Here is a 26,735-nt window from a genome sequence, read left to right on the forward strand (position 1 = left end):
TATTCATTCTAAAGGAGTTTATAGGAAGGGAAAGGTGAGGGAATGGAAAATGGAACTTGGAGTCAGAGGACTTGGCTTCTACTCCCAGCTTTGTCACTGACCTGATGGGTGACCATGGGCAAGACAATTACTCTCCCTGGGCCCCAGTTTTTTCCTCTGTAAAATGGGAGCTAATGATGATGATTGTTAAGCACTTACTATATGTCAAGCACTGGGATAGATACAAACTAATCAGGTGAGACATAGTCCCTGTCCCACGCCGGGCTCACAGTCTTAATCCCCACTTTACAGATGGGGTAACTGAGGCCCAGAGAAGTGAAATGACGTGCCAAGGATCACCCAGCAGACAAGTGGCGCAATCAGGATTAGAACTCCCAGACCCATGCTCAGATGAGATTCCTGCACTCCAAACTCATAGATTGTAAATCCATCCAGGACAAGGACTGGGTTCAATTTGATTCCCTTGACTCTGCCCCAGAATTTAGCCCAGTCCTTGGCACCTGTGATGTATTTAACTGCTACTCTAATCAACAGAAATGTGTTGGGCATCACGTCAAGCTCTTGGGAGAGGACAGTACAGTTGAGATGGCAGACACATTTCCTGCCCTCTCCCAAGCGCTAAGAATAGTGAGCTCACCTCCTCCAGGAGGCCTTCCGAGACTGAGCCCTCCCGTTCCCTCTGCTCCTCCTCCCCTTCCCATCGCCCCGACTCCCTCCCCCGATCTACCCCCTTCCCCTCCCCACAGCACTTGTATGTATTTGTACGTACTTATTGCTCTATTTTATTTATGATGTGCATTTATCTATGGTTCTGTTTTATTTTGACGGTAGTGATGTCAATTTGTTTTGTTGTCTCTCTCCCACTTCTAGACTGTGAACCCGTTGTTGAGCAGGGATTGTTTCTATCTGTTGCCGGATTGTACCTTTCAAGCGCTTAGTACAGTGCTCTGATAAACCACCATACCAAGCCCTAGGGAGGGTGCAAGAGAATTAGTAGGTAACGTCCATGTCCTTAAGGAATCTACAGTTTAGTGAGGTAGAAAGACATGAACTTTAAATTACTTGTAGGAGGAAGCAATCGTTTAAAGATGCATGCATAAGTGTAATTGAGGAGGGGCCTTGAGTACCTAAGTGCTCACTAAAGTTTTTTGTTTTTCTGGTTTTTGGGTTTTTTACAGTATTCATTAACCACTTCCCATGTGCCAGGCACCATTCTAAGCACTGGGATAGATACAAGTCAGGCAAGTTGGACACGGACCATGCCACACATGATACTTACAGTTTTCATCCCCATTCCACAGATGAGGTAACTGAGGCACGGTGAAGTGACTTACCCAAGGTCACAGAGCAGACAAGTGGCGGAGCCGGGATTAGGATCAATCGGTTTCATTTATTGAGCACTTACTGTGTACAGAGCACTGTTCTAAGTACATGGGAGGGTACATTATAACAATATTACAGACACTTTCCCTAACCATAATGAGCTTACAGGCTAGAGGGGGAGAGAGACATTAATTAATATAAGTAAATTACAGATATATACGTAAGCGTTGTGGGGCTGGGTGGGCGGGGGGAGTAAAGGGGGCAGGTTAGGGTGACGCAGAAGGGAGTGGAAGAAAAGGAAAAGGGGGCTCAGTCATGGAAGCCCTCTTGGAGGAGATGCGCCTTCAATAAGAATTTGAAGCAGGAGAGTAATTGTCAGCATATGAAGAGGGAGGGCATTCCAGGCCAGAGGCAGGACGTGGGCGAGACATCGGCGGCGGCGAAGACAAAATTGAGGTTCAGTGAGGAGGTTGGCGATGGAGGAACAAAGTGTGTGGGCTGCGTTATAGTAGGAGAGCAACAAGGTGAGATAGGAGGGGGCCAAGGTGATTGAGAACCTGAGTCCTTCTGACGCCCAGGCCTGAGCTCTGTCCACTAGGCCACACTGCTTTGCTAGTTAATCCAGAAGTGCCAAAGTGGTAGTTGGTGGGGGACGTACGTTGTGCGGATGAGGGAGTAATCTGGGAAGGCCTCTCTTCACAACCGCTTCCCTACTCGTGAGCACTCTGTTTATAGTGAGGAGCGTGTTTGGGTAAGGCTTGGGGAAGGGCTGGAACTAGAATAGACGGTAGTGTCTCATCCATCGCCACCGGCCCACCTCACAGTCTAGAGAGCCCAGGATGCACTTGGCCAAGCGTTGCTTGGGTACTGTCCAACTTCTGAGGTAACAGCAGAAGACGTGTCCACGTGAAGACCGGTGGCGTGGTGGTGTTAGACCCACGTTAGACCCACGAAGCTCAGAAATCACCAGGAGACTCCGTCGGCCCCATAAACACCTCTGTGACGTCCTTCCCTCTGCTTGCTAGGATAACCATTTTGGGATCGAGTCCAATCGGGCTCGTGGCCAAGGCAGTTGGACCACAGAGGTTGTAGTAAGGACATGGCGAACTGGAGTTCTTGGTTCAGTTGACGAGCTGGAAGACACGTGGATTCTAATCTTCAACCGGGCCGAACGGGCCACCAAGCACTTTGGGAATGTTCATGGGAGCTGGTTGGAAGGGCTTGGAATGGGAAGCGCACAGGGCATCTCCTGATGATGATGGGAATCTGTTAACCGCTTACTATGTGTCGAGCACTGTTCTAAGTGCCGTTCTAGGCAGGTTGCACACCTTCTCTGTCCCACATGGGCCTCACGGTCTTAATCTCCATTTTACAAATGGCACAGAGTAATGGTGACTTGCCCAAGGCCACGCAGCACTCGAGTGGTGAAACTGGGATTAGGACCCAGGTCCTCTGACTCCTGGGCTCGCGCTCTATCCACCAGGCCATGCTGCTTCAAGGCTTGGTAGTTTAGGGGCCTAAGGAAGGGACTGTGCCAGTTTGAGGAGGTGTGTTGTATTTAGCCTTCGAACCCACTAGTAGGCAGATAAGATGCATTGACACAACCGTTAGAACTTTGCCCTTGGATCTGTGCCCGTCGGACATTTGGTATTCGCCTCACCCTCAGCCCCCCAGCACTTCTGAACATATCTATAAATTCTTAATATTCCTGCCTCTCTTCCCCTCTAGACTATAGGCTCCTTGTGGTTGGGGAACACGTCCATTCTCTGCTCCCAAGCACTTAGTACAGCGCTCTGTGCTCTGTAAGCGTTCAAATAGAAGCAGCATGGCCTAGTGGAAAGAGCCTGGGCTTGGGAGTCAGACGTCTTGGGTTTTAGTCCCGGCTTCGCCACTTGTCTGCTGTGTGACCTTGGGCAAGTCACTTAACTTCTCTGTGCTTCGGTTACCTCATCTGTAAAATGGGGATTATTCATTCAATAGTATTTATTGAGCGCTTACTATGTGCAGAGCACTGTACTAAGCGCTTGGAATGTACAATTCGGCAACAGATAGAGACAATCCCTGCCCATTGATGGGCTTACAGTCTAAGTGGGGGAGACGGACAAAATCAATAGCAATAAATAGAATCAAGGGATGTACATCTCATTAACAAAATAAATAGGGTAATAAAAATATATACAAATGAGCGGACGAGCACAGTGCGGAGGGGAGGGGAAGTGAGAGGGGGAGGAGCAGAGGGAAAGGGGGGGAAAGGGGCTTAGCTGAGGGGAGGTGAAGGGGAGGCAGAGAGGTAGCAGAGGAAAAAAGGGCAGCTCAGTCTGGGAAGGCCTCTTGGAGGAAGTGAGCTCTCAGTAGGGCTTTGAAGAGGGGAAGAGAGTTAGTTTGGCGGAGGTGAGGAGGGAAGGCATTAAGACTGTGAGCCCCACATGGGACAACCTGATTACCTTGAATCTACCCCAGTGCTTAGAACAGTGCTTGGCACACAGTAAGTGCTTAACAAATACCATTATTCTTATTAAATGCCATTGATTGCTAACAGGAGTAGTTGCATTAATTCATCAGGCTCTGGAATTGGTTCTTGGAAGAGCAGATTCCATCGAGGGATGCAGTCTATTGCTGAGTCAAGCTACATGTTTAAAAACATCAGACCCCAGTAAATGTCTTGCAGCATGGTCTAGTGGCTAGAGCACAGGCCTGGGAGTCGGAAGGTCATGGGTTCTAATCCCGGCTCTGCCACCTGTCTGCTGTGTGATCTTGGGCAAGTCACTTCACTTCTCTGTGCCTCAATTCCCTCATCTGGAAAATGGGGATCAGGACTGTGAGCCCCACGTGGGACAACCCGATTACCTTGTATCTACCCCAGCACTTAGAACAGTGCTTGGCACATAGTAAGCACTTAACACATGCCATCATTATCATCATTATTATCTGTAAAATGGGCCTTGAAACTGTGATCCCCCACATGGGACAGGGACTGTGTCCAACCCAGTTTGCTTATATCCACCTTAGTGCTTAGTACAGTTCCTGGTACATTGTAAGTGCTTAACAAATACCACAATTATTATTATTATTATGTTCATTATTTTTCCCAGTGAGGGGAAGATAGAGTTGGTTTGGAGACTCCTAGCCATAATGATTGCCGGTTCCTTTCATAAGTAATTGATCATTTTCTTTTTGCTCTCATACCATTATGGTTCATCTCTTTTTCACAAAATCATAGAAATTACTTAGTGGTGGAATGACTTCCTTCTCCTCTGACTTGGGGACATCATCTACCCCCTTCATTATCAGAACACTGACATTATTAACGATATGGAAAGCTTTTATTGGCCAAGCACTAGGGTAGGTTCAAGGTACAGAAGCAGCTTGACCAAATGGAACGAGCACAGGATTGGGAGTCAGAAGACCAGGGTCCTGATCCCGGCTCTGCCACTTGTCTCCTGTGACCTTGGATTTAACATAATTTAACTTCTCTGTGCCTCAGTTGTCTTATCTGTAAAATGGGGCTTGGTCAATCAGTTGTATTTTTTGAGCACTTATGTGAAGAGCACTGTACTAGGTGCCTGGGAGCATGTAATACAACAGAATTAGCAAACGTGTCCCCCACCCATAACGAGTTTACAGTCCTAGGGTAAGATTAAGACCATGAGCCCCGTGTGGGATGGGAACCCTGCCCAGCCCCGTTTGTCTTGATTCTACCCCATAGCTTAGTCCCTTTGCATGGCACATGATAAACACTTAAACACCATTTTAAAAAAAAGCACAAACATAAAGAAGTAATGAGAGTGGACATAATGCCTGTCTCTCTCAGGGCTCACATTCTAAGAGGTGAGAATTCACGAATCTCTTCCCCATTTTACTGCTGATGAAACTGAGGCCTGGAGTGTTCCATTGGCTTGTCCTAAGTGACCCAGCAGGCCAACAGTAATAATGATGGTATTTGGTAAGCGCTTACTATGTGCAAAGCACTTTTCTAAGCACTGAACACCTGTCTAAGTGCTGAAGCACACCAGGGTTTAGACCCCAAGTCTCCTGAGTCCCAGGACCGTGCTCTGTCCATTAGGCTTTGATGCACACAATCATCAATCATCATCACAGAAGCAGCACGGCCTAGTGGACAGAGCACGGACCTGGAAGTCAGAAGGTGTTGGGTTCTAATCCCAGCTCTGCCTCTTGTCTGTTGGGCGACTTTGGGTAAGCCACTTCTCTGTGCCTCGGTTCCCTCATCTGTAAAATGGGGATTGAGATTGTGAGTCCTCTGTGGGACAGGGACTGTGTCCAACCAGATTAGCTTGTATCAACCCCAGTGCGTAGAACAGTGTTTGATGCATAGTGCTTAATGAATACCATTATTAATATTACCTACTCTGTTGTACTCTCCCAAGTCCCTAGCATAGTACTGTGCACACAGTAATCACTCAGTAAATGCCATTGATTGACTGAAGATATGTCACCAACTTCATTAAAATGTCAGTTCTGGGCACCCATGATTAATGTAGGTGTTAGCATAAAAGTGGATAATGTCTGCTCGATTGTCTCTTTTTTGCTTCCAATTTGAAGGGTGCCTAAGTGAGCAGACTGACAACAAAAATCAGAAGGATACTAAGAAGCACTATGATTATTTTTCAAAAGAAACTTCCACTTGACAAGGAGTTGGGAATAGCCTGGGTAACAAGTAATCCAACATTCTAGACTGGTTTTTTATTTTTTCAGTTCCAGGAAAGTATTACTCTGAGTGCAGCTTTTATGTTCAATCTATCTATAGATATATCTTTATGATATAATCTATCTATAGGAGGCCTATGGTGCAGAGTTCTATACTAAACTCTTGGAATAGTGCACAATACTTAGAAGACAAGATCCCTCCCCTCAAGGAGCTTACAGTCAAATGGGGAAGACTGACTCTGAAGTAAATTATCGATAGACTAAAGTATAAAAACTTACATGAGTGCTACAGAGGTTGTGGAAATTAAGTACTCAGGTGGCATGAAGAGACTTGATTATTTTGTATCTCCCCTAGGTACATTTATACCTTCTAGTTGTCCTTTTAAAATTGGTTCTAGAGCAGTTTGACTAAAACACGAGCCATTATTTATTGTCCTTTCGTGAACTCCTCCAGCGAGAAGGAATCTGCAGTGGTCAGTCCCTCCAAATAGATCTGAACCACCAAGACTGAGGAAATTACTTTAGGCAGAAACCAAAAAATAGGGAGCTGGCCTTTGATTTGTGTGCTGATCAGGCTGATATTTTACAAACCTTAAAAAAACTTTTGTCTGTTTGTTTTGTTGCTCAAACCAATCCAGCATCTGGTCTGGTCTTTAGGTTCAACTTCATCTCTTGTACCACATTTGGAGTCTATTTCCCCATCCTCTTTCCTTTTTTCTCTCTCTCCCTCTCCTTAGTGAATACCATTATTATCATTACCTGCTCTGTTGTACTCTCCCAAGTCCAGGGGAAGACCCATTAAATTATGGTTATGTACTTAAATGCAGGGAGGCTGAGATGGGGTGAAGATCAATAATAATAATTACGGTACTTGGTAAGCGCTAATTGTATGCCAAGCACTGTTCTAATGCTGGGGTAGATACGATTTGATCAGGTTGGACATAGTCCCTGATCCACATGGAGCTCATACTCTTAATCCCCATTTTACAGATGAAGGAACTGAGGCCCCAAGAAGTGAAGCGATTTGCCCAAGGTCACATAGACACGTGGCAGAGCCAGGATTCGAACCCAGGTCCTTCTGACTCCCAGGGTCATGCTCTGTCCGCTAAACCATGCTGCTTTTCAAGTGCTTATTCATTCATTTATTCAATAAATCAATCAATCGTATTTATTGAGTGCTTACTGTGTGCAAAGCACTGTACAAAGTGCTTGGAAAGTACAGTTCTATGAATTTCTCTTGGAAGTAATTGAAATCCATGCAGAAGTTAGGGTGGGGCTATCTACAGTGTCTAGAGTGATTATGGTAGAGTGGATAGAGTACGGGCATGAGAGTCAGAAAGTCATGGGTTCTAATCCTGGCTCCGCCACTTTTCTGCAGCGTGACCATGGCAAGTTTATTCTCTGTGCGTCGATTCCCCCATCTGTAAAATGGGCATTGAGACCGTGAGCTCCTCGTGGGACAGGGACTGTGTCCAACACGATTTGCTTGTAACCACCCCAGCGCTTAGCTCGTTGCCTGGTGCATAGTAAAGGCTTAACAAATACCACAATCACTATTATTCCAAGGACCTGCCTGGCAGAATGGAAAAAAGAAAGTTAAATAATCCTGTCAGCCACGCGGAGGTCCCCACTTTCTGTTTCGAGCTTGGGTGTTTCCAGGGGCACAATTTCTAAAGTCGAGGAACCCAAGTGAAGAGAGATGGGTCGGGCAAACAAGGCTCTTAGGTAGGAGAGGGGGCTTCCTCTCCAGGGCAGACCCGATTCTAGGCCTCATCTAGGACTGGGTTAGGTTTTGGCAGAGGTTTTAGACAGCTTTCCCATCCTGGCCTGTCCTATCCTGGCCCCATTCCCCCAGGAGGGAGCTTGGACAATCCCTCGGTGGTATTTACTGAGCTCTTACTGTGTGCAGAGCTCTGTACTAAGCGCTTGGGAGAATCCAATACAGCAGGGTTGGTAGACACGTTTTCTGCCCACAGCGTGCTTAGAGGGAGATCAATAAATCCACCCAGCTCCTTTGTGGGGGAACTTGGGAAGTCCTGGGGCCTCTCTGAGGCGACGTATTGGCTTTTGTTGAACTCCCTGCTGCCATTTTAGGAAGGGGCGAGGTCCCAGTTCCTCTCATCCCAACCTGTGTGTGTCAAAAGTAGGCAGTGCTTACGTGACAGCTGCCTTGGCAACATTTATGTCTGCTCCCAGCAGCCCAGGCTGACCACGGTTTGGGACAGAAGAGAACCAGTCTCAACCAATGCAACTGGCAAGAAGGGGCCTTCCATTAAACATTTTTTTCAAAATTGCAATTCAGCACCGTTCCCTCTGGCAACCACTAATTGATTAGTTAATTGTGGTGCTTGTTAATTGCTTACTATGTGCCAGGTGCTTTGAGAAGCAGCAGAGAGAGAAGCAGCATGACGAGTGGATAGAGCATGGGCCTGGGAGTCAGAAGGTCGTGGGTTCTAATCCCGGTTCCCCCACTTGTCTGCTATGTGACCCTGGGCAAGTCGCTTCACTTCTCTGTGCCTCAGTTACCTCATCTGGGAAATGGGGATGGAGACTGTGAGCCCCATGTGGGATAGGGACTGTGGCCAACCCCATTTGTTTGTACAGTGTCTAAACCATAGTAAGCGCTTAACAAATATATAATTATTATTATTATTATTCTAAGCACTGGGGTGGAAACAAGCAAATTGGATGGGACGCAGTCCCTATTCCACGTGGAGCTCACAGTCTTAATCGCCATTTGACAGATGAGAGAACTGAGGCCCGGTGAAGTGACTTGTCCAAGATCACACAGCAGGCACATGGGAGGGCTGAGGTTAGAACTCAGATTCTTCTGACTCCCAGGCCTGTGCTCTATCCATTAGGCCATGCTGCATCCAGTATTGAGCACTTGGCCTAGCCCATGGAGAATGTGGGTTAAAATAGCTCTCATTGTGGAGACCTGACCACCACCATGGAAGAAAATTAGATTGTTCTGCCCATTGATTTTCAAAGACGCATTATTGTTCAGTGCCGGCATTCTCTGTATTGTAGGCTTGTTTTCCATTGGCTTCCACTCCTAGTCCTCTTACCTTTTAAACACTAGGACATGTTTCATTACCTCTTAAGCTGCACTCCCTACTCCGTAATTAAGGTGTCGTTTCCCAGTTTCCTCCAGATCCTGCCTAACATGTAATCTCTTTTTCCTGCCACATGGTAGAATACTTATCATTTGAAGTTGTTTCTGTCTGGCCAGTTTTCCTTGGCTCTTGGGTGTGGGGATTGCATAGTGTTGATCGTAGCGATACAGATTCTTGTGGGACCGGGGCCTCAGAGAGCCAAGAGGAAGGAGATGTGACCGGTCAGTGTATTAAAGGACCGACCAGGGACCGCAGTGGTTGTTGGAGATTTCAATCTTTGACGTGGCTGAAATGGCAAAGTGGAAACATGGATTCTGCATGTACTAGGAAAAGGTCCGGTGCTTAATGGCAAGAGCACAGGCTTGGGAGTCAGAGGACGTGCGTTCTAATCCCGCTTCCGCCACTTGTCTGCTGTGTGAGCTTGAGCGAGTCACTTCTCTGGGACTCAGTTTCCTCATCAGTAAAATGGAAATTAAGACTGTGAGCCCCACGTGGGACAGCCCTTGTACCTACCCCAGTGCTCAGAACAGTACATGGCACATACTAAGGGCTTAACAAATACCATCATCATTATCATTATTATATCTGCTCCGCTTTTAATTTCCTCCCTCTTCTCCCCTTTTTCACAGGTGATTGGTCTCTTGGATGTGTTCACACCTGCAAAGTCCCTGGAGGAGTTTAACGATGTGTGAGTAAAACTTTTTTATGGTCACGGGATCCTCCTTGTTTCCTGAGCTTTGATGATGGAATCTCCGGTCAAGAGGGATGGATGAGTCTTGCTCCTGAGACATCAGGACCTGCAGGAAGGAGCCTGAATTGAAGTGACAGAAGTTTATGCAACGCCACTCATCCGCTTTTATCCATGCCTTTCCAGTTCCTGCTGGGGCGTGGAGTTGGCAGGCAGGGGCGCAACACATGGCCAAGTGCCCATGAGTGGTTTTGTGTGGTGTTGGGTTTTTTTTAACTTTTATTTTTTAACGTGCGCAATCCATTTACGGCAGAAGTAGCCACAATACAATTCCATTGCTTTAGGCAGAACATAAAGCGAGGATATGAGGAACCCTCCCTCTTTGTTAGAGGTGGAGGCATTAAGGTTTCATTTGGACTCTAGGTAAGAAACTAACATGCAGTCAAAATTTATACCCTCCTGTAGCTGTTGTTTTTGTCTCTCTCCCCCGATTAGACTGTAAGCCCGTCATTGGGCAGGGATTGTCTCTATCTGTTGCCGATTTGTACATTCCAAGTGCTAGGCACAGTGCTCTGCACATAGTAAGTGCTCAATAAATACTATTGAATGAATGAATGAATATATCCTGCCTTTTTAAGAGAACGAAAGCTTGCTGCATTAAATCTCTTCATCGTGAATCCCAGTTAGCACAGGAATTAGGAGAAGCAGTGTGGCTCAGTGGAAAGAGGCTTGGGAATCAGAGGTCGTGGGTTCTAATCCCAGCTCCACCACTTGTCAGCTGTGACTTTGGGCAAGTCACTTCCCAACTTCTCTGGGCCTCAGTTCCCTCATCTGTAAAATGGGGGTGAAGACTGTGAGCCCCACGTGGGACAACCTGATTACCTTGTATCCCCCCCAGCGCTTAGAACAGTGCTTGGCACATAGTAAGCGCTTAACAAATTCCATTATCATCATTAGTAGTAGTAGTAGTAAGCGCTTACTGTGTGCAAAGCACTTGGCTAGAATTCATGGTTGAGAATTAGATGGGGTCCCCGACTCAAGGGGCTCACAACCTAAGAATAAAGGGGGAAGGGAGACTGGTGACAGGTGCGTAAGGAAAAAAATAAATAGATCATCATCGTCATAATTCCTAATTAAGTACACTACACTGTGCTCAGCAGGGATGCAATGACAAGTCTCCTGGACCTAGCACAGTGTATGCTCCTCGTAGCACACAGAATGATAAGCTAAAATAATTGTTGTTATTTGCTTGCTAGCAAATAATTTTAGTTATTATGTGCTTTCTATGTGTTAGACACTGTGGTAAGAGCTGGGGGTGATGCAAGACAGGCTGAACACAGTCCCTGTCCCACATGGGGATCGTAGTTTGAATCTCCATTTTACACCTGAGGAAACTGGAGCAGAGAGAAGCGAACTGACTTGTCCGAGGTCACCCAGGAGACAAGTGGCGGAATGACATTAGGACCCAGGTCCTCTGACTCCTGAGCCCACGCTCTTTCCCCTAGGCCATGCCGCTTCTCATACAAGTACGCACACACACTCAAATGCCCTCCGTCTCTTTCTCGATGTCTAGACTATGTCGTGTCAGAAAAACACAAGCGTACCCTCTGCTGTGCAGAGCACTCTACTAAGTGCTTGGGAAAGTACAATAGTGTCAGTAGACATGATCCCTTTGGCTCACTGGAAAGAGCCCGGGCTTGGGAGTCAGAGGTCGTGGGTTCTAATCCCGGCTCTGCCACTTGTCAGCTGTGTGACTTTGAGCAAGTCATTCACTTTTCTGTGCCTCAGTGACCTCATCGTAAAATGGGGATGAAGACTGTGAGCCCCAAGTGGGACAGCCTGATCACCTTGTATCCCCCCAGTGCTTAGAACAGTGTTTTGCGCCTAGTAAGCGCTTCACAAATTCCATCATTATTATTATTAAAGATCATTTATAGAGGACCCATAAACCATTCACAGTTATGGATGGAGTTTGAATGGAGTTCTGCTCTGCTAATCATTTCAAATTTGGGCAACTTTTTAAGGCGGCCTCACAGGAATTAGTTTCATTAGCGCCCGTGACCATCCAATTTCCTCCTCTTATAGGGAAGTTTTCTATTTCTGAACTAGCCGGCACGCCCTGCTTGCGAGGAAGCTCATATCAGGATAGTACCCTGCAAAAGCACCAGTTGTTGGCCTTAAGATAAAAAAGAGTTCCTGAGCCGGCTTTCAGAAGTGTATTGGGGTGAGGGGAGAGTGGAGCTGGAGAATTCCTATCCTAGAAGATCATTCATTGCTGCCATATAGTTTGTTTCCTCTTTTTTTTTTAATGGTATTTAAGCACTTAGAGTATCCTAGGCATTGCATTCATTCAATCGTATTGGGCCCTTACTGTGTGCATAGCACTGTACTAAGCGCTTGGGAGAGTACATGAAGCAGCACTGTACAGTGGAAAGACCCCGGGCTTGGAAGGCAGAAGTCGTGGGTTTTAATCCCAGCTCCGCCACTTACCTGCTGTCACTTAAATGGCGATTAAAAGTGTGAGCCCCACATGGGACAGCTTGATTGCCCTGTATCTACCCCAGTGGTTAGAACAGTCCTTGGCACATAGAAAGCACTTAACAAATACCATAATTATTATTATTACAATATAACAATAAGCAGACACCCTCCCTGCCCACAACGAGCTGTACTAACCACTGGGGTAGATCCCAGCTAATCAGGTCGAACAGAGTCTAAGTCCCGCATGGGGCTCAGAGTCTCGATCCCCATTTTACGGATGAAGTAACTGAGGCACAGAGAAGTGCAGTATTCTGCCTAAGGCCACACAGCAGATAAGTGGTGGGGCCGGGATAGAACCGAGATCCTTCTGACTCCCAGTTCCATGCTCTATCCACTGGGCCACGCTGCTCCTCAAAGAAGATCATTCATCGCTGCCCTATAGTTGGAGTGACGTCTTGACTACGTAACGATTTACAGCCAAAGGGAACCCCATCCTTTGAGCCTTGTAAACCCGGAACTAGATACCCAATAGCCTCGCTCTTCAGTCGGGCTTTCTCTGGGCTGGAGGGCCTCCTGTCTTCCAGTCCAAGAAGGGTTTCGTGGTCATTGGCTTTTTTTTATCAGCGATATCTGGTAGCCAGAACATGTGGGCACCTGTATACGAGAGTGATTTCGTCTTTTAAATCCTTTCTGCATTTTAATGATAACCAATCTGAGGAGAAGAATATGCAAGCAGGTATCAAGCTTAACAGCTCATTTGGTTCCTGAAATGGAAGGCCTAAACCAAAACCACTTTTACTGAAGAAACTATGTTATATAAACAGGGGGTTGGTTTAGAACAAAGCCGGCTACATATTTTTACCAGTTATCCAGATTTGTGTGCTCAGTCAAGCAGTGGTATTTATTCAAATCGTATTTGTAAAGCGCTTACTGTATGATTAGCACTGATCTAATTGCTCGGGTAGATACAAGCTCATCAAGCTCATCAAGTTGGACATAGTCCGTGTCCCACGTGGGGCTCACGGTTTCAGTCCCCATTTTACAGATGAGGTAAATGAGGCCCAGTGAAGTGACTTACCCAAAGTCACACAGCAGACAAGTGGTGGAGCTGGGATTCGAACCAAGGTTCTTCTGGCTCCCAGGCCGGGGCTCGATCCACTAGGCCACGCTGCTTCTTTATTGAGCACTTACGGTGTGCAGAACACTGTACTAAGCTCCTGGGAGAGGAAAATACAACAGAATTAACAGACATGTTACCTGCTAATCATTGATGAATAGTACAACTATATTAATATGCACATATAGAGAGCAGTCACAATGACAAACACACAAAAAGTTTAAAATACACAATAAAATAGAATACTGCACAATGTACATTAACCTTAAAGATCCTTAATTTTTTTAGCATACCCTGCCCTTTTCATTGGAGAAGTTTTTAGTGGGTTTTGAACTTAAAAAAATTAATAGCATAATTTTGATATGACAACACCTGTCATTATGCTGGGCGTGCAGTATGTAAAGTGACGGTGTCATAGTCTGGGCTGGAGATCAGGCACCGCAGCCTCTTCCTGTCTGATGGAGGGCAGAAATCCCCAGCAAAGGGTTATTGTCCTGTTCCTCCTTTTCCCGCCTCTCCCCAGCTGCAGCTGGAGTGGTTCTCTCCACACCCTGGAAGGAGCACGGGCCTGAATTCCAGGTGGCCCAAGGCCTGTCGGGCCCAGCCGAGACCTGTTGGACCGAACTGGTCCCTCGCATTAGGGCCCAAGGTCTCCCTCCTACTCTTTGGAACCACTACCTTTCATTCAGTCGTATTTAGTGAGCGCTTACGGTGTGCAGAACACTGTACTAAGTGGTTGTCCCAGCTCCCCCACTGCGGGCTAGGTCCTGAGCACCTCGGGGATGACAGCGGAGGGAGCAAGGAACTTTGGGCCAGGGGACCCGTAAGCTCTTTGTGGGCAGGGAATGCGTCTGTTTATTGGGATGTCGTCCTCTCCCAAGTGCTTAGCACAGTGTCTTGTGCAAAGTATGTGCTCAATAAAGATGATTGAATGAATGAGACTCCCATCCAAAGCCCATTTTCCTGCTCTAGCGCTGGTAACCCAGAGGCAGCAAGGGCTGGGAGTGAGGCCGAGTACCAGGAAAGCCCCTTGCTCACCCACCATGGAACACTTTTCATAACTGCAGTGGCAGTTTGGGGACTTTTCTTTATGCTGGAGCCAAATTCTGGCCTGTTTTGAGTTTTTAATAAGAATAATTGTGGAATTTAAGCGCTTACTCTATGCCAAGCACTGTAGTAAACAGTGGAGAGGATACAGTGTAATCAGGTTGGAGATGTCCCTTTCTCAAATGGGACTCACTGACTTAATTAGGAGGGAGAACAGGTAGAGAGCAGTCACAGTGACAAACAGGCAAAAAGTTTAAAATACACAATAAAATAGAGTACTGCACAATGTGCATTAGCCGTAGAAATCCTTAATTTTTTTTTTTAACTTACCCTGCCTTTTTCATTGCTGGGCTCATGAATGGGTCTGAAATGGAGAGGTTTTTAGTGGGTTTGGAAAAGTGCTAGTACTTTTTTTAAAAAAAAAAAAAAAAACAGGAGGAAACTGAGGCCCAGAGAGGTGAAAGACTTGCCCAAGGTCACACAAGCAGGCAGAAATGCAAAGTGAAGTTACGAACACAAGTCCTTTCACTCCCAGCTGGCGCTCTTTCCACTAGGCCACACTGATTATCCATCTGCAGATTTATTTTCCTTCCCCCTTCAATTATCCAATTGCATCTGAGTTATTTGTATTAATGTCTGTCTCCCCCTCTAGATTGGGAGCTCACCGTGGGCAAGGTATATGTCTGCTATATTGTATGTACTCTCCCAAGCAATTAGTACAGTATGTGCTCAATAACTATGATTGACTGACCGGCTGGCCCATAGTAAGTCATTTAATAAATGCCATATTAAAATAAAGTTCATTTTTGTTGTCTGTCTTTCCCATTAGGTTGCAAGCTTCTTGAACTCAGGGAACATATTTCCTGCTGCTGTTCTAAGCAGGTTGGAAACATACAGGGCTTTGCACTTAGGTTCTCGGGAAATGCCGCTGAGATACAGGGAGACTAGATCTCAGGCCTGAGAAGCAGCATAGCCCAGTGGATAGAGCCCAGGCCTGGGAGTCAGAAGGACCTGAGTTCTAATCCTAGCTCCATCACCTGTCTGCTGGGTAACACTGGGCAAGTCACTTCACTTCTCTATGCCTCAATTCCCTTATCTGTAAAATGGGGATTAAGGCGAGTTGCCCTGTGTGGGACATGGACTCTGTCCAGCCCGATTTGCTTGTTGCTACCCCAGCGCCTAGTATAGGGCCTGGCACATAGTGAGCGCTTACCAAATATCATTAAAAAAATAGGCAGACAGAAAAAGAGGGGGCGGGGGTGGGCAGAAAACTCTCGGCCAGGAACTGGGGTGGGTTTGCTGGGGCTACAAGCCTGTGTGATAAAGTCAGAACCAGGGCGTCTTATCCGTAAAGCTGAAACAGGGTGTGAATGTGTACCCCACCATAACTCCATCCTAAGTAGAGTTTTGCTTGATTATTAGAACCGTTACCGGGGAATAGAGAAGACTCAAACTGGGCACTAATCAATCCTTTTTTTCTTTTTTTAAGGACTCTATTGCTGGGCGTCTGATCTTAGTACAGGAATACCCCTAGGAACTTCACAAGGGGTATCCCCAACATGTACCCACAACATTATATGCTTGAGACAGTTTGTAATAATAGTAGCTCATAGAATAAGGTGAACTAGACAGTGGCAGAAAACAGTAAACTTCCAACCGCTTAGAGCACACCCTAATTGTTGGGCTTTTGGCTATCCGTATATGCTAAAGATCAGTGTTTGCTCTGGGTTTCCATTTCTGCTGGTCAGCGGTGTGCAGTCTGGGCAAAGCAAACTGTTAAACACAATCTTAGAAATCCAGTCTGCCCTAAACAAACTGGGTAGCACCGTCTTAGGCACAGGCGGTCCTGGAAGAAAATCCTAAAAGTCTACCACTCCACAAAGAGGGAGAACAGTCCGTCCTCTCCTCAGGAGGTCCACGGAAAAGAAACCTGCATTTCTTACTCCTTACCAGGCATGAAAGTATTTGCCTAAGGCAAGTGGGAAAATAGCTCTTTGCAAGGCTGAATACAAAGGCCCTTGTTTTCATTCCTAAAAGTGTCCTTTTGGGGGGCTCTCTGAGGGTTTCAGGATCATATCTGGGTAGGGAATAATGAATGAGTTAAAATGCCACCTAATTTGCATAGCTGTGGTAAACCTGTTGGACTTGAATGCGGTAATCTCTCTCTAGCCCAGGTTAAACAGGATTGAAAACCACCACCACACCCTTCAAGAGCAATACTGTAATAAATATGTAGTTGGTGCCTAACCTCAGCCATGTAGTTCTCCCTACCCTCCTTTTCCCCTGGGAGACAGGAGTAAACTAAATGAGAGAAACTGAAATATGAAATGTTTTTCAGGGACACTCACTCTGCAAAAAGGCGTGTTTTCAGTACCACATTTTGCCTAAACGTTAAGGAATTAGGGAACATCTGTCAGCAAGAGCTTGTCTGGATGCAGTGCACCGCAGTATCAGAAATGGTTTGTAGATGGGTTCTCGCACGACATCGAGCCCATGGAGTTCCTCAGGGGAGCTTTTCTAATGTGCAGTTCGGCAAGAAAGCATCCCCAGTGCTCTAGAAGAACTACGTGCAAAAAGAACCCTGTTACTGATACAAAACCCGTTACTCTTTGTTTAAAACGGTATTTGCCATGTGCCAGGCACCGTCTTAAGCACCGGGGTAGATGCAGATAAAAGAGATGGACACAGTCCCTGTCCCTCATGGGGCTCACAGTCTCAATCTCCATTTTGCAGATGGGGTAACTGAGGCCTGGAGAAGTGAAGTGACTTGCTCAAGATCACTCAGCAGGCAAGTGGTGGAGTTGAGTCCTTCTGAGCCCGTACTCTATCCACTAGGCCACACTCCTTCACTTCACGCTGTTACTTTGAAGTCCGAGAGGCCTTAAGACAATTCTTTACAGGGCTGAGAGACCTTGGCAAGTGACGGGTAGAATGTGGGGAGAGGAGCATCAATATCTGTTATGAATGCAGGGATGATAATAATAATGGTACTTGCTAAGCACTTACTGTGTGCCACAAGAACTGTTCTAAACCCTGGATAGATGGAAGTAATTCAGGTTGGACACAGTCTGTGTCACATATGGAGTGCACAATCTCAAGCCCCGTTTTTTTACAAATGAGGCAACTGAGGCCCAGAGGAGTGAACTAACTTGCCCAAGGTCACACAACAGACATGTGGCAGAGCCAGGATTAGAACCAGGACCTTCTGACTTCCAGGCCCGTGCTCTGTCTTCTACACCGTGGATGGTTGGCATTGTGGATATGGGTCTCGTTGGGGTTCTTGTGGGGTATCACCTTTCAGCCAAAACCTTTTAGTGCCGGAGTGAACTGGAGTGTACTCTGATAAGGGGCTTGGGATTTTTCACCTAATTCTCCCCTTTTTTTCCTCCTTAGATACCTGGTGACGCATCTCATGGGAGCAGATCTGAACAACATTGTGAAATGTCAAAAACTTACAGATGACCATGTACAGTTCCTCATTTATCAGATTCTCCGTGGCCTGAAGGTACAACGTATGAGTCATTTTAGGAAACTTTAAGGGGTATGTCAAGATAGCAGCGGAATCCTAGAGGAAGGTTAGATAAATGCTCTCCAAGAGGAGCCTGTAGCCTTCATGAGTTACACGCCTCTGACCACCAAGCATTGCCAACGTTTTGATGGCCAGTCTTACTGGGGCTCGTCTTCCCTCCCTGTTGTCCGCTGGCCAAGAAAGATGGTCACAGCAGTTCCATAAGATGTCATGTAGATTTGTTTCTTCTTTCCAGTTCTTTATTCCATGGCTGTTTAGTGGCTCAGGGGCAAGAGCAGGTGTTTGGCTTTTCTAACGCAACTCCCACAGGTACTAGTCACCACCTGTGAGGGGTTGCTCTGCCCAGCAGGGTGGCTTCCCTCAAAAACACTTTGGGTCACTCCACTTGCTAATCCAATTAGGCCAGAGACCTTAATAATAAAGATAATAATGGTGTTTGGTAAGCACTTACTATGTGCCAGGAACTGTACTAAGTGCTGGGGGTAGATATAGGCAAATCGGATTGGACACAGCCTTCAGTTTGAACCCCCCAGAGGCGGGATTCCTTTTGTAGTTTTGTGCACTTAGAGGCCTCCCAAGGAGAGCATTATGAGACGATGGTTTCTTCAGAAACGGGGCCGGCCGAGCTAGGGAATTCCAGTTCTGGGGTGTCGCTTCCAGTCGGGGATGCACCACCACCGCTGGAGCGACACCGGCAGTCTCCCAATCCCTTCATTCCAGCAGAGAGCCAGACCTGGCTCTCCGGTTCTGTAAAGAATCCAGTACCGCCGTTGGGAACCGCAGCCCTTATTGCCTCTGTGAAAGTGTGCAGCAGGGAGTAAGCTGAGAGCTCTGTGGATTCTATGTGCTGTACATTTGAGGAAATGGGAGTGGATCTTTTGTGCTTGTTTTTTGGGTGGTTTTTTTTTTTTAAGTGACTGACATTTTGTTTCTCTCTGCTCCCTTCCCCCATCTCTAGTACATTCATTCAGCTGACATCATACACAGAGTAAGTACTAAGATCGTGCCTGGACTCCTTTGCTCATTGGCAGTTAGAGATTTGGGGGAATCGTACTTAATTTACTGTAGTCTAGTACCCAGTTGGAGGCCATGCAGTTGGAGGCATTCATATCGTGGTATCCTAGGATATAACTGTTCGAGTGACCGAGTTAAGGGATTAGTAAATCAGAGTAACTGGAAACAAAGTAAAATGAGGTCTCGCTGGTGCGGAGCTGGGGAAAAATGTCTGCATTTGGTATTGATGCTTGTTGGGTAGGAGTGAAACCAGGGCTTGGAAAACTGTGAGCCCGTTGTTGGGTAGGGATTGTGTCTATCTGTTGCCGAATTGTACTTTCCAAGCGCTTAGTACAGTGTTTTGCACACATTAAGTGCTCAGCAAATACGATTGAATGAGAGAATGAATGAATGCTATTCTAGTTCTAGCGGGGAACTTCTGGTAAAGAGGAAAGCTGAAGTCTTTCGGACTCTCCGAGTCTCTGACTTGGTGTTTCTCTCCCTTTTTAGGATCTAAAACCTAGCAATCTAGCTGTAAATGAAGACTGTGAGCTGAAGGTAAGAGTGATGGATGGCCAAATTTATTTGCTTCACTCTGTGATTCCTTACTTGACCTACATGGTTAAGTGGGAATCATTGTGGCATAATGGATAGAGCCCAGGCCTGGGAGTCAGAAGGACCTGGATTCTAATCCTGGCTCTGCCACTTGTTCGCCTTGTGACCTTGGGTAAGTCATTCAACTTCTCTGGGCCTCGCTTATCTCATCTACTAAAATGGGAATTAAAACTGTGAGCCCCCATGTGGGATATGGACTGTGTTCAACCTGATTACCTTGTATCTGCCCCAGCGTTTAGTGCAGTGCCTGGCACACACAAGTGCTTAACAAGCACCAAATAAATAAATATAAAATAAAATAAAAGAGTGCCTTGGACCATAAGAAAGGAAGCCACGACTACCTCCAGGAGATTCGGGGTTTGTTTCCCTGGTGAGCTCAAGTCTCAGAGTCAAAATCTGAGCCAAGTACTCTGAGCTTTTTGCTGTCTTTGTAATTATTTGTATTTTCCCTTTTTTTTCTGTTTCCATTGTCATTGTCCAAGGAGAGAAGTATTGATGGCACTTTGTGTAGGAAGTGGAATGAAAGGAACAAGGAAAACTTCCAGAAAGATGGAAACAATCAGCTTGTGAGAGAAAGTCTCGCATTTCAACTGTATTTTAAGGAAGACTTTAGAGATCAAGTCCATTCCAGTGAAAGGATGAACTAGATGCCCTGTTATATTTTATTTTGAATTTTGTAGGCTGTACATTCCCGTTCTCTTTTCATCACGGATTAGGAGCTCCTCCATCTCTGGTATGGGATGGAAATACTCTCTCTCCTGCTCCCCTTCCAGAGGGAACCAGAGTGGTTCAACCGCCTACCACAAAGGATTTGGGAACCTGGGGTTTCTCTTGTTTGTTTCTTCTGTCAGAACAATCCCCAGATCTCTCCTCTTCTCCTCAGATCTTAGATTTTGGCCTGGCCCGGCACACTGATGACGAGATGACAGGTTACGTGGCCACCAGGTGGTACAGGGCTCCTGAGATCATGCTGAACTGGATGCATTACAACCAAACAGGTACTGCTTGCCAGGAGAGACCATCAACTCTCGTACCATTGGGTTTGGTTGGCCCGGGGCGTGTTTGGGGGTTCTTGGGTGAAGAGGTGAAACTCCCGATTTCCTCAACTTACTTTTCGTAACCAGTTTTCAACCTAGTTGAAACCCTTTTGGTTTCTTAATAGGGAGGTTCTTAAAAGTCATTTCCTTTGAGTACTTCCAGCGAGGACCAGAATTAATTGATAGACCACTTTTCGTTTCTCCAAAGCGGCGTGACCTCTGACTTGTCCTCGAAATGTCCCAGGGTGGTAGGGAAGGGCAGGGTTTTCAGTCCCCAGTGAGGTTTATCCAAGATCATTCAGCACTCATTCCACCCAACCCCCTTGTCTCTCTTCTGGACTGACCAAAAGCTCTTTAGTCAGATTCCTGGCAGTTGCATGCCTGCCTTGAGGAAGTTAGTTCATCTCCTTTGTGAACCACTCTTCCTGAGGACTTGGCAACTCCCCCATCTGTGCTAATTGGGTACGATCAGCTGGTCTGGTTTGTTTCAGCCCAATATGCAGATTAAGGCTAAGATAATATTACATTACTCCAGGAACACTATTAGACATTACAGCCTTGGATTTTTATTGCTCCAAATAAGAGATTATTTTATGTGCGCTTGATTTCTTTCGTTTATTTTTGCCTAGTTGATATTTGGTCAGTGGGCTGCATAATGGCCGAGCTTTTGACTGGAAGAACGTTGTTTCCGGGAACAGACCGTATCCTTTAAAAAAAAAAAAAAAGGTTTTGGGGTGATTTTTTGTTTTGTTTCTTCGTTCCGTTTATTTCCATTTCAGATTGAGGCGAGAATTTCACCTATGTGCCCTTCCCCAAGGAAGACTCTTAATAAATCGCTTGAGTTGTCCCGGAAATGGCTTCGAGGCAGTCCCCGCTGCTAATGATGGGCTTTACATTGCTGGGAAAGAGGCTCCAATCACTTCCTTGATCTGTCTCCGATTTGTCATCCCTTTTGCAGCGACTCCCTTAATCCAACTGCTCTAACTGCCGAGTGTTAAACTCGCTGACAGAACGCGCTTTCCTGAGGCAGGCTCAGGCTGCCAGGGCGGGTAGCTGGTGAGCCTGGTACCCGTTTGCCCTTCCCCTTGGACTGTGAGTCCCTAGCTGGGACAGGGACTGTGTCCGATCTGGTATCTATCCCAGCGTTTAGTAGAGTTAGTACTTAAGCACTTAACTGTGTGCAAAGCACTGTACTGAGCGACCTGTGTCCCACCTAATATCTACCCCAAAGCTTAGTTGAAGTATTACTTGTTAAGCACCTGGGCAAAGCACCATCCTGAGCGAACTGAGTCCCACCTCATATCTACCCCAGCGCTTAGTAGAGTTAGTATTTATTAAGCACTTAACATTGTGCAAAGCACTGTACTGAGCGACCTGTGTCCCACCTCATATCAACCCCAGCGCTTAGTAGAAATAGTACTTATTAAGCAGCTAACAGTGTGCAGAAGCACTGTACTGAGCGACCTGTGTCCGACTGACCTCGTATCTACCCCAGCGCTTAGTAGAATTAGTGTTTAATAAGTACCTAACTGTGTACTTAAGTGCTGAGAGCAGGTACACGGGAGAAATGAAGCACACTCGGGACAATGCTTGGCACATAGTGCCTAAAAAAATGCCACAGTTGGTATTACTAGTGTGATGTATTGGTGGTGTTTTGAGGCACCACGTCTGTTTCGAGAAGACCTTCCTCCCCTCTTGGGTTCAAGCACAGTTAGGAATCCATTTTGGAGCTCTGTGGTACGTTCCTTATTGTTTTAATAGTAAGTAGTTCCCCAAGGGGGAAAGGTTTAGAGTCATACATGTGCAGAGCACTGTATTGAGCACCTGGGGAAGTATAATGTGGCATCAGAAGATCCAGTCCCTATCCTTGAAGAATTTACAATCATTCAAATATGTGAAAACTCTCCTCCCCTCCCCCCGGCCATTTTCATCCAAATGAGAGCCAACACTCAGTTTACTTGGGAATTGATTGATCCAGTTTGTATCCTTACCACCCCCTTCACTCAGTTGTATTTATTGAGTGCTTACTATGTGCAGAGCACTACTAAGCGTTTGACGGGGTACAAAACAACAATAAGCAGGCACATTCCCTGCCCACGGCGAGGTTGCATCTCCCCTCTTGCAACCTGCCAGCCTGTAGTGAAGCAAGAACCAGGGAAGGAAGTGAGACTCACATTAGTCACTTTGGTTTTACTGGCTGGTAGCCCTGCCCCAAAGTATAGTGGGGACGGAAGTTGAAACTTAATTTGAGTCATATCTGTCCATTTTAATTATGCACAGTAACCCTGCCTCCCTCCTTCCATTGAGAGTTGCCTGTAGATCAGTATTGAAGAAACTTTAAAGCAGAAGAGCGATGATTTCTTCTTCCTCAACCTCCGATATCTCAGTCCCAAATATGTATTTCAGAAATCCATTATGCCATTCCTCCTTGTCCAGTTGGCAAGGTAAATCTTCCTACGCTCAGGTCATTAGAAGTTACACTTATAAATACAGGAATTTGGGGAAAGGTGACCATGCTACAAATCAGTCTCTTTTCTGCCAACGAACCATAGCTACTTAGGTGTCTGGCTAACATTGTAGTAAAGGCCGAGAAGAAATAGATTTAGAACAAAGGAAACTTTTTTCTTTTTTTTTTTAATTACTATTTTGTGGTTACCCTTCTTAGTGACTTGGGTATTGGGCAATTTGTAACTTTCAGAACATGACCCAATTTGGAGCACTTTAGATTCTTTACTTTTCCTGAGTCCGAAAATCAAGCTACTCTGTTATTAGCAGTCTTCTTTTTTTTTTCTATTCTGCAGAGTCTTCGGCCACATGATTCCTGCTAGAAAAGACTGGCAAGTTCTGGTTAACTTCCATTTCTATTTCCCGCTGTCCTTTAACCACATTCCTCACCCTCCTATTCTGTACTTTGAGTAAAATGTGACTCTACTCCAAATCCTCTTCTTAATATTTCTTTTTATGTCCATGAATGTATCATTGCTTTGGAAAAATCCAGCTCCCTATTTTGTATCATTTCATGGCATCTGATTTCATCAACTCTCTAGGAGTGTTCCAAATGCACAGTATTTAACACGCTGCCTATACTTTGTCATTCGTGAGTCACCTTGAGTTAAGAACTGATCATCTAACGAGATATTCTTTATAATTTTGGAGCCCCATTATCATCCTCCACCGTGATTCACCTGCACCTTCTTGTTCTGCACCTCTCAAACCTGAAAAATCTGCATTGTCATCAGTTTCCCACCATGCAGAGAGAATTAAACCAAGCTCTCAAAAAACCTGTTATTGCTGCTGTCTCTGAAGTTCTCTCTGAGTGATAGGGTGTAGAAATTGCTTCCCAAGGGATAAATGCATTAAGAAATCCATCTACCCTGGAGTCTTTAGAGGACCACTAGTAAGATGACTAAGGGACAGATGCATTTTGGTGGGGGAAATCTTTAAGCCAGTTCCAGGATGAAAAATAACCCATCTGAGGGCACTGTTGATAGAGAGAAAAACAGAGAGTGCACACTGATATCAGAATATCAGAACAATCTTTGGAAGAATTAACGGGGTTTCATTGATGTGAGTATGCTCACCTGTATAATTGTGATAGTTTACAGTTTTCTTGGGTTTGTTTTTACCTTGTCTGGTGATCCTGAAGAGTGTCAATAGCTTTGTAAATTTGGGTAATAAAACTCCCAGACCTCCCTCTGACTAGAGATTAGTAGACCTTGTGTGTTCTAGAGAATTATTGCCCACAGTCTTCAGTTGCAATTCTTTTCCTTTCCCAGGTTCTCAAAGGATTTTCCTTCAACCTTATGATTTCCTCTGTTATACCTTATTAAAGGCAGATGAGTGGCATTTGCAATAAATCATTCTTTCTTACCCATTTACCCCTAACTATTCCCCCATTTGAACAGGATTTTTTCAGTTCTGTGATCTTTTTCCAACCCCATGCCCTTTATTTCTTGAACATTCCCTGCCTCTACCACCCCAGCAATTGTAGTTTTAGTTTTTCACGAGATGTCATTCACCTAATGGCAGAAGCCTGGGACTCTTCTGAGTTCAAGAAGAGAAATATGTATGAAATCATATGCCTTGTGTGTGTGTTGACTAATCTCATAGTAATGGATGCCTAGTTGTCCCTTGCACACCTGAAACACTGAATTATTACCGATTCATTTTTGGCTCTCTGTATTCTTACTGAGCTTTAAGGGAAGTCTGTTCAAGAGGTTAAGTCTGCAGGGGATGGGGCAGTCTCATTTTGCCTTGTGGATATAGGCACAAGGGTGTTGGCATTTTCCTGACTTGGTTTGGCCAGGGCAGGCTATATATTCGTAAACCCCAGACAGACAGATCTAGGAATATTCTTGCCCCCTCTATGGAATCTTTATTCTTTCAGGCACTCCATATGTTTCTGGGGCCCTGACCCTTGCTTTGAAGAATCCAGAAACTGATCCACTCAGTTTCTTCCTAGCATAACAGCAGAAGGCTGCCAAGAATCCTTTAACTACCCATCACTTCTCCTTTTCCAAAAGTTTCCGGGAGTTAGGGGGAGCTGAGCCTAAAGCCACTTAAATACCCTTTTTTTCTTTTTCCCTCCCTTCTTCATTCAGTTGTATTTATGGAGCCCTTAGTATGTGCAGAACACTGTACTAAGTGCTTGGAAGAGTACAATACAGCAATAAACAGACAAATTCCCTGCCCACAACTTTTCCTTTCGTACCTCTTCTAACCTGAACTCGCCCTTATTTCAGACAGAGGCCCAGCCCAATGGGTATGTCATGATTATTTTGAGGAAATGTGTCACTCTTCTGGGATATTGACTGGGACAGATCGTGAGATCAAAAGTTGATTGGGGAGGGAGAGAAGGTACGAGTGGGGGAAAATGTCACCTGTTGCGAAGAAACTGAAAGATGTGTAACTTTTAACCAGTGCTAAATGTGAAAACTTCAGGGGATGCTGAATGAAGGCTTGGTGGATACAGATATTTAATGATGGAAACTAACCAACTGGCGAACGGGAGAGGGTTTTGGGAGTTTCTGCTCTGCTTGCCTAATCACCTGAAGTTCCTGGACTTCACGTTGCCTGGATTAATTGTAGCAGTCTCCCAGTGCTAGCTGTTACTACTGTCTGTGGAAGATTATTCTTGCTCTGCTTCCCCCTGGATTTGCCAGCTCTTGGAAAACTGACAGCTGCTCTCAAGATTTGCATGATCCATCTCCCCTTTTTGTACACTTCCATTCTGATTTGAGTGAACTGCTGTGTGTGTGTGTGGACTAATCTCGTAAGTAATGTATGCCTGTCTCTTGCACACCTGAAGAACTGAATTATTACCCATTCCTTTTGGCTCTCTGCATACTTACTGGGCTTTAAGAGGAGTCTGTTCTAGAGGTTGTAATGGGTTCTGATCCTGGCTCTGCCACTTGTCTGCTGTGTGACCTTGGTCAAGTCACTTCACCTTTCGAGGCCTCAGTCCCCCATCTATAAAACGGGGATTGAGACTGTGAGCCTCATGTGGGACAGGAGCTGTGTCCAACTTGATTTGCTTGACTCCATCCCAGTGCTTATTACAGTGCCTAGCACATAGTAAGCGCTAAGCAAATACTATCATTATTATTAAGAGGTTAGGTCTGCATGGGATGGGACGGTCCTATTTTGCCTTGTGGATGTAGGTCTGGCTGGCATCCCCTCAGCATAGGAATTGGGGCACGGTCTAATTTCATTACCCTCTCTGAAGAATCGGTCACAGTCGTATTTATTGAACGCGTGCAGGGTGTGGGAGAGTACAGTATAACAGAGTTGGAAGACACGTTCTCTGCCCACAAGGAGCTAAGTAAGGGTGCAGGAGGAGAGGCAGTGTCTGGGTTTGTACTGAGAGGCTTGACCTACTGCTCTGGATTTGTTATGAGTTCACACCTTTCACCAAAGAAGCTCATCTGAAGAGCCGATTAAGCTGTGGGTTGTTTTTTTTCTTCCCCTGGGAATGGTAGACAGTTTAAAATAAGATGTTTGGGTTTTAGGCCTCAAGGGCTTCCACTTACATATGCTTTTCGCTCCAAGTAATTTAACAGCATTAGCTGTTGGGGGGCATATAATACCATATTTAATCCACCCCAAATTACCAATTTGACATACA

The 26,735-nt window shown here is 45.7% G+C and overlaps 1 protein-coding gene across 2 annotated transcripts in view; it reads left to right on the forward strand.

Annotated features, from left to right (window-relative positions):
- Window positions 1-26,735, forward strand: part of MAPK14 (mitogen-activated protein kinase 14) — an 88,273-nt gene that overhangs the window by 35,710 nt on the left and 25,828 nt on the right. For both annotated transcript variants that reach the window (XM_029068664.2, XM_029068663.2), the window contains exons 3-8: window positions 9,734-9,792; window positions 17,831-17,942; window positions 18,925-18,954; window positions 19,470-19,517; window positions 20,458-20,572; window positions 21,241-21,312. In XM_029068664.2, the coding sequence (XP_028924497.1) occupies window positions 9,734-9,792; window positions 17,831-17,942; window positions 18,925-18,954; window positions 19,470-19,517; window positions 20,458-20,572; window positions 21,241-21,312 (436 nt within the window). The remainder of the gene's footprint in view (window positions 1-9,733; window positions 9,793-17,830; window positions 17,943-18,924; window positions 18,955-19,469; window positions 19,518-20,457; window positions 20,573-21,240; window positions 21,313-26,735) is intronic.

Source organism: Ornithorhynchus anatinus, chromosome 7 (genome assembly GCF_004115215.2).
Source record: "Ornithorhynchus anatinus isolate Pmale09 chromosome 7, mOrnAna1.pri.v4, whole genome shotgun sequence".
Classification (NCBI taxonomy): domain Eukaryota; kingdom Metazoa; phylum Chordata; class Mammalia; order Monotremata; family Ornithorhynchidae; genus Ornithorhynchus; species Ornithorhynchus anatinus.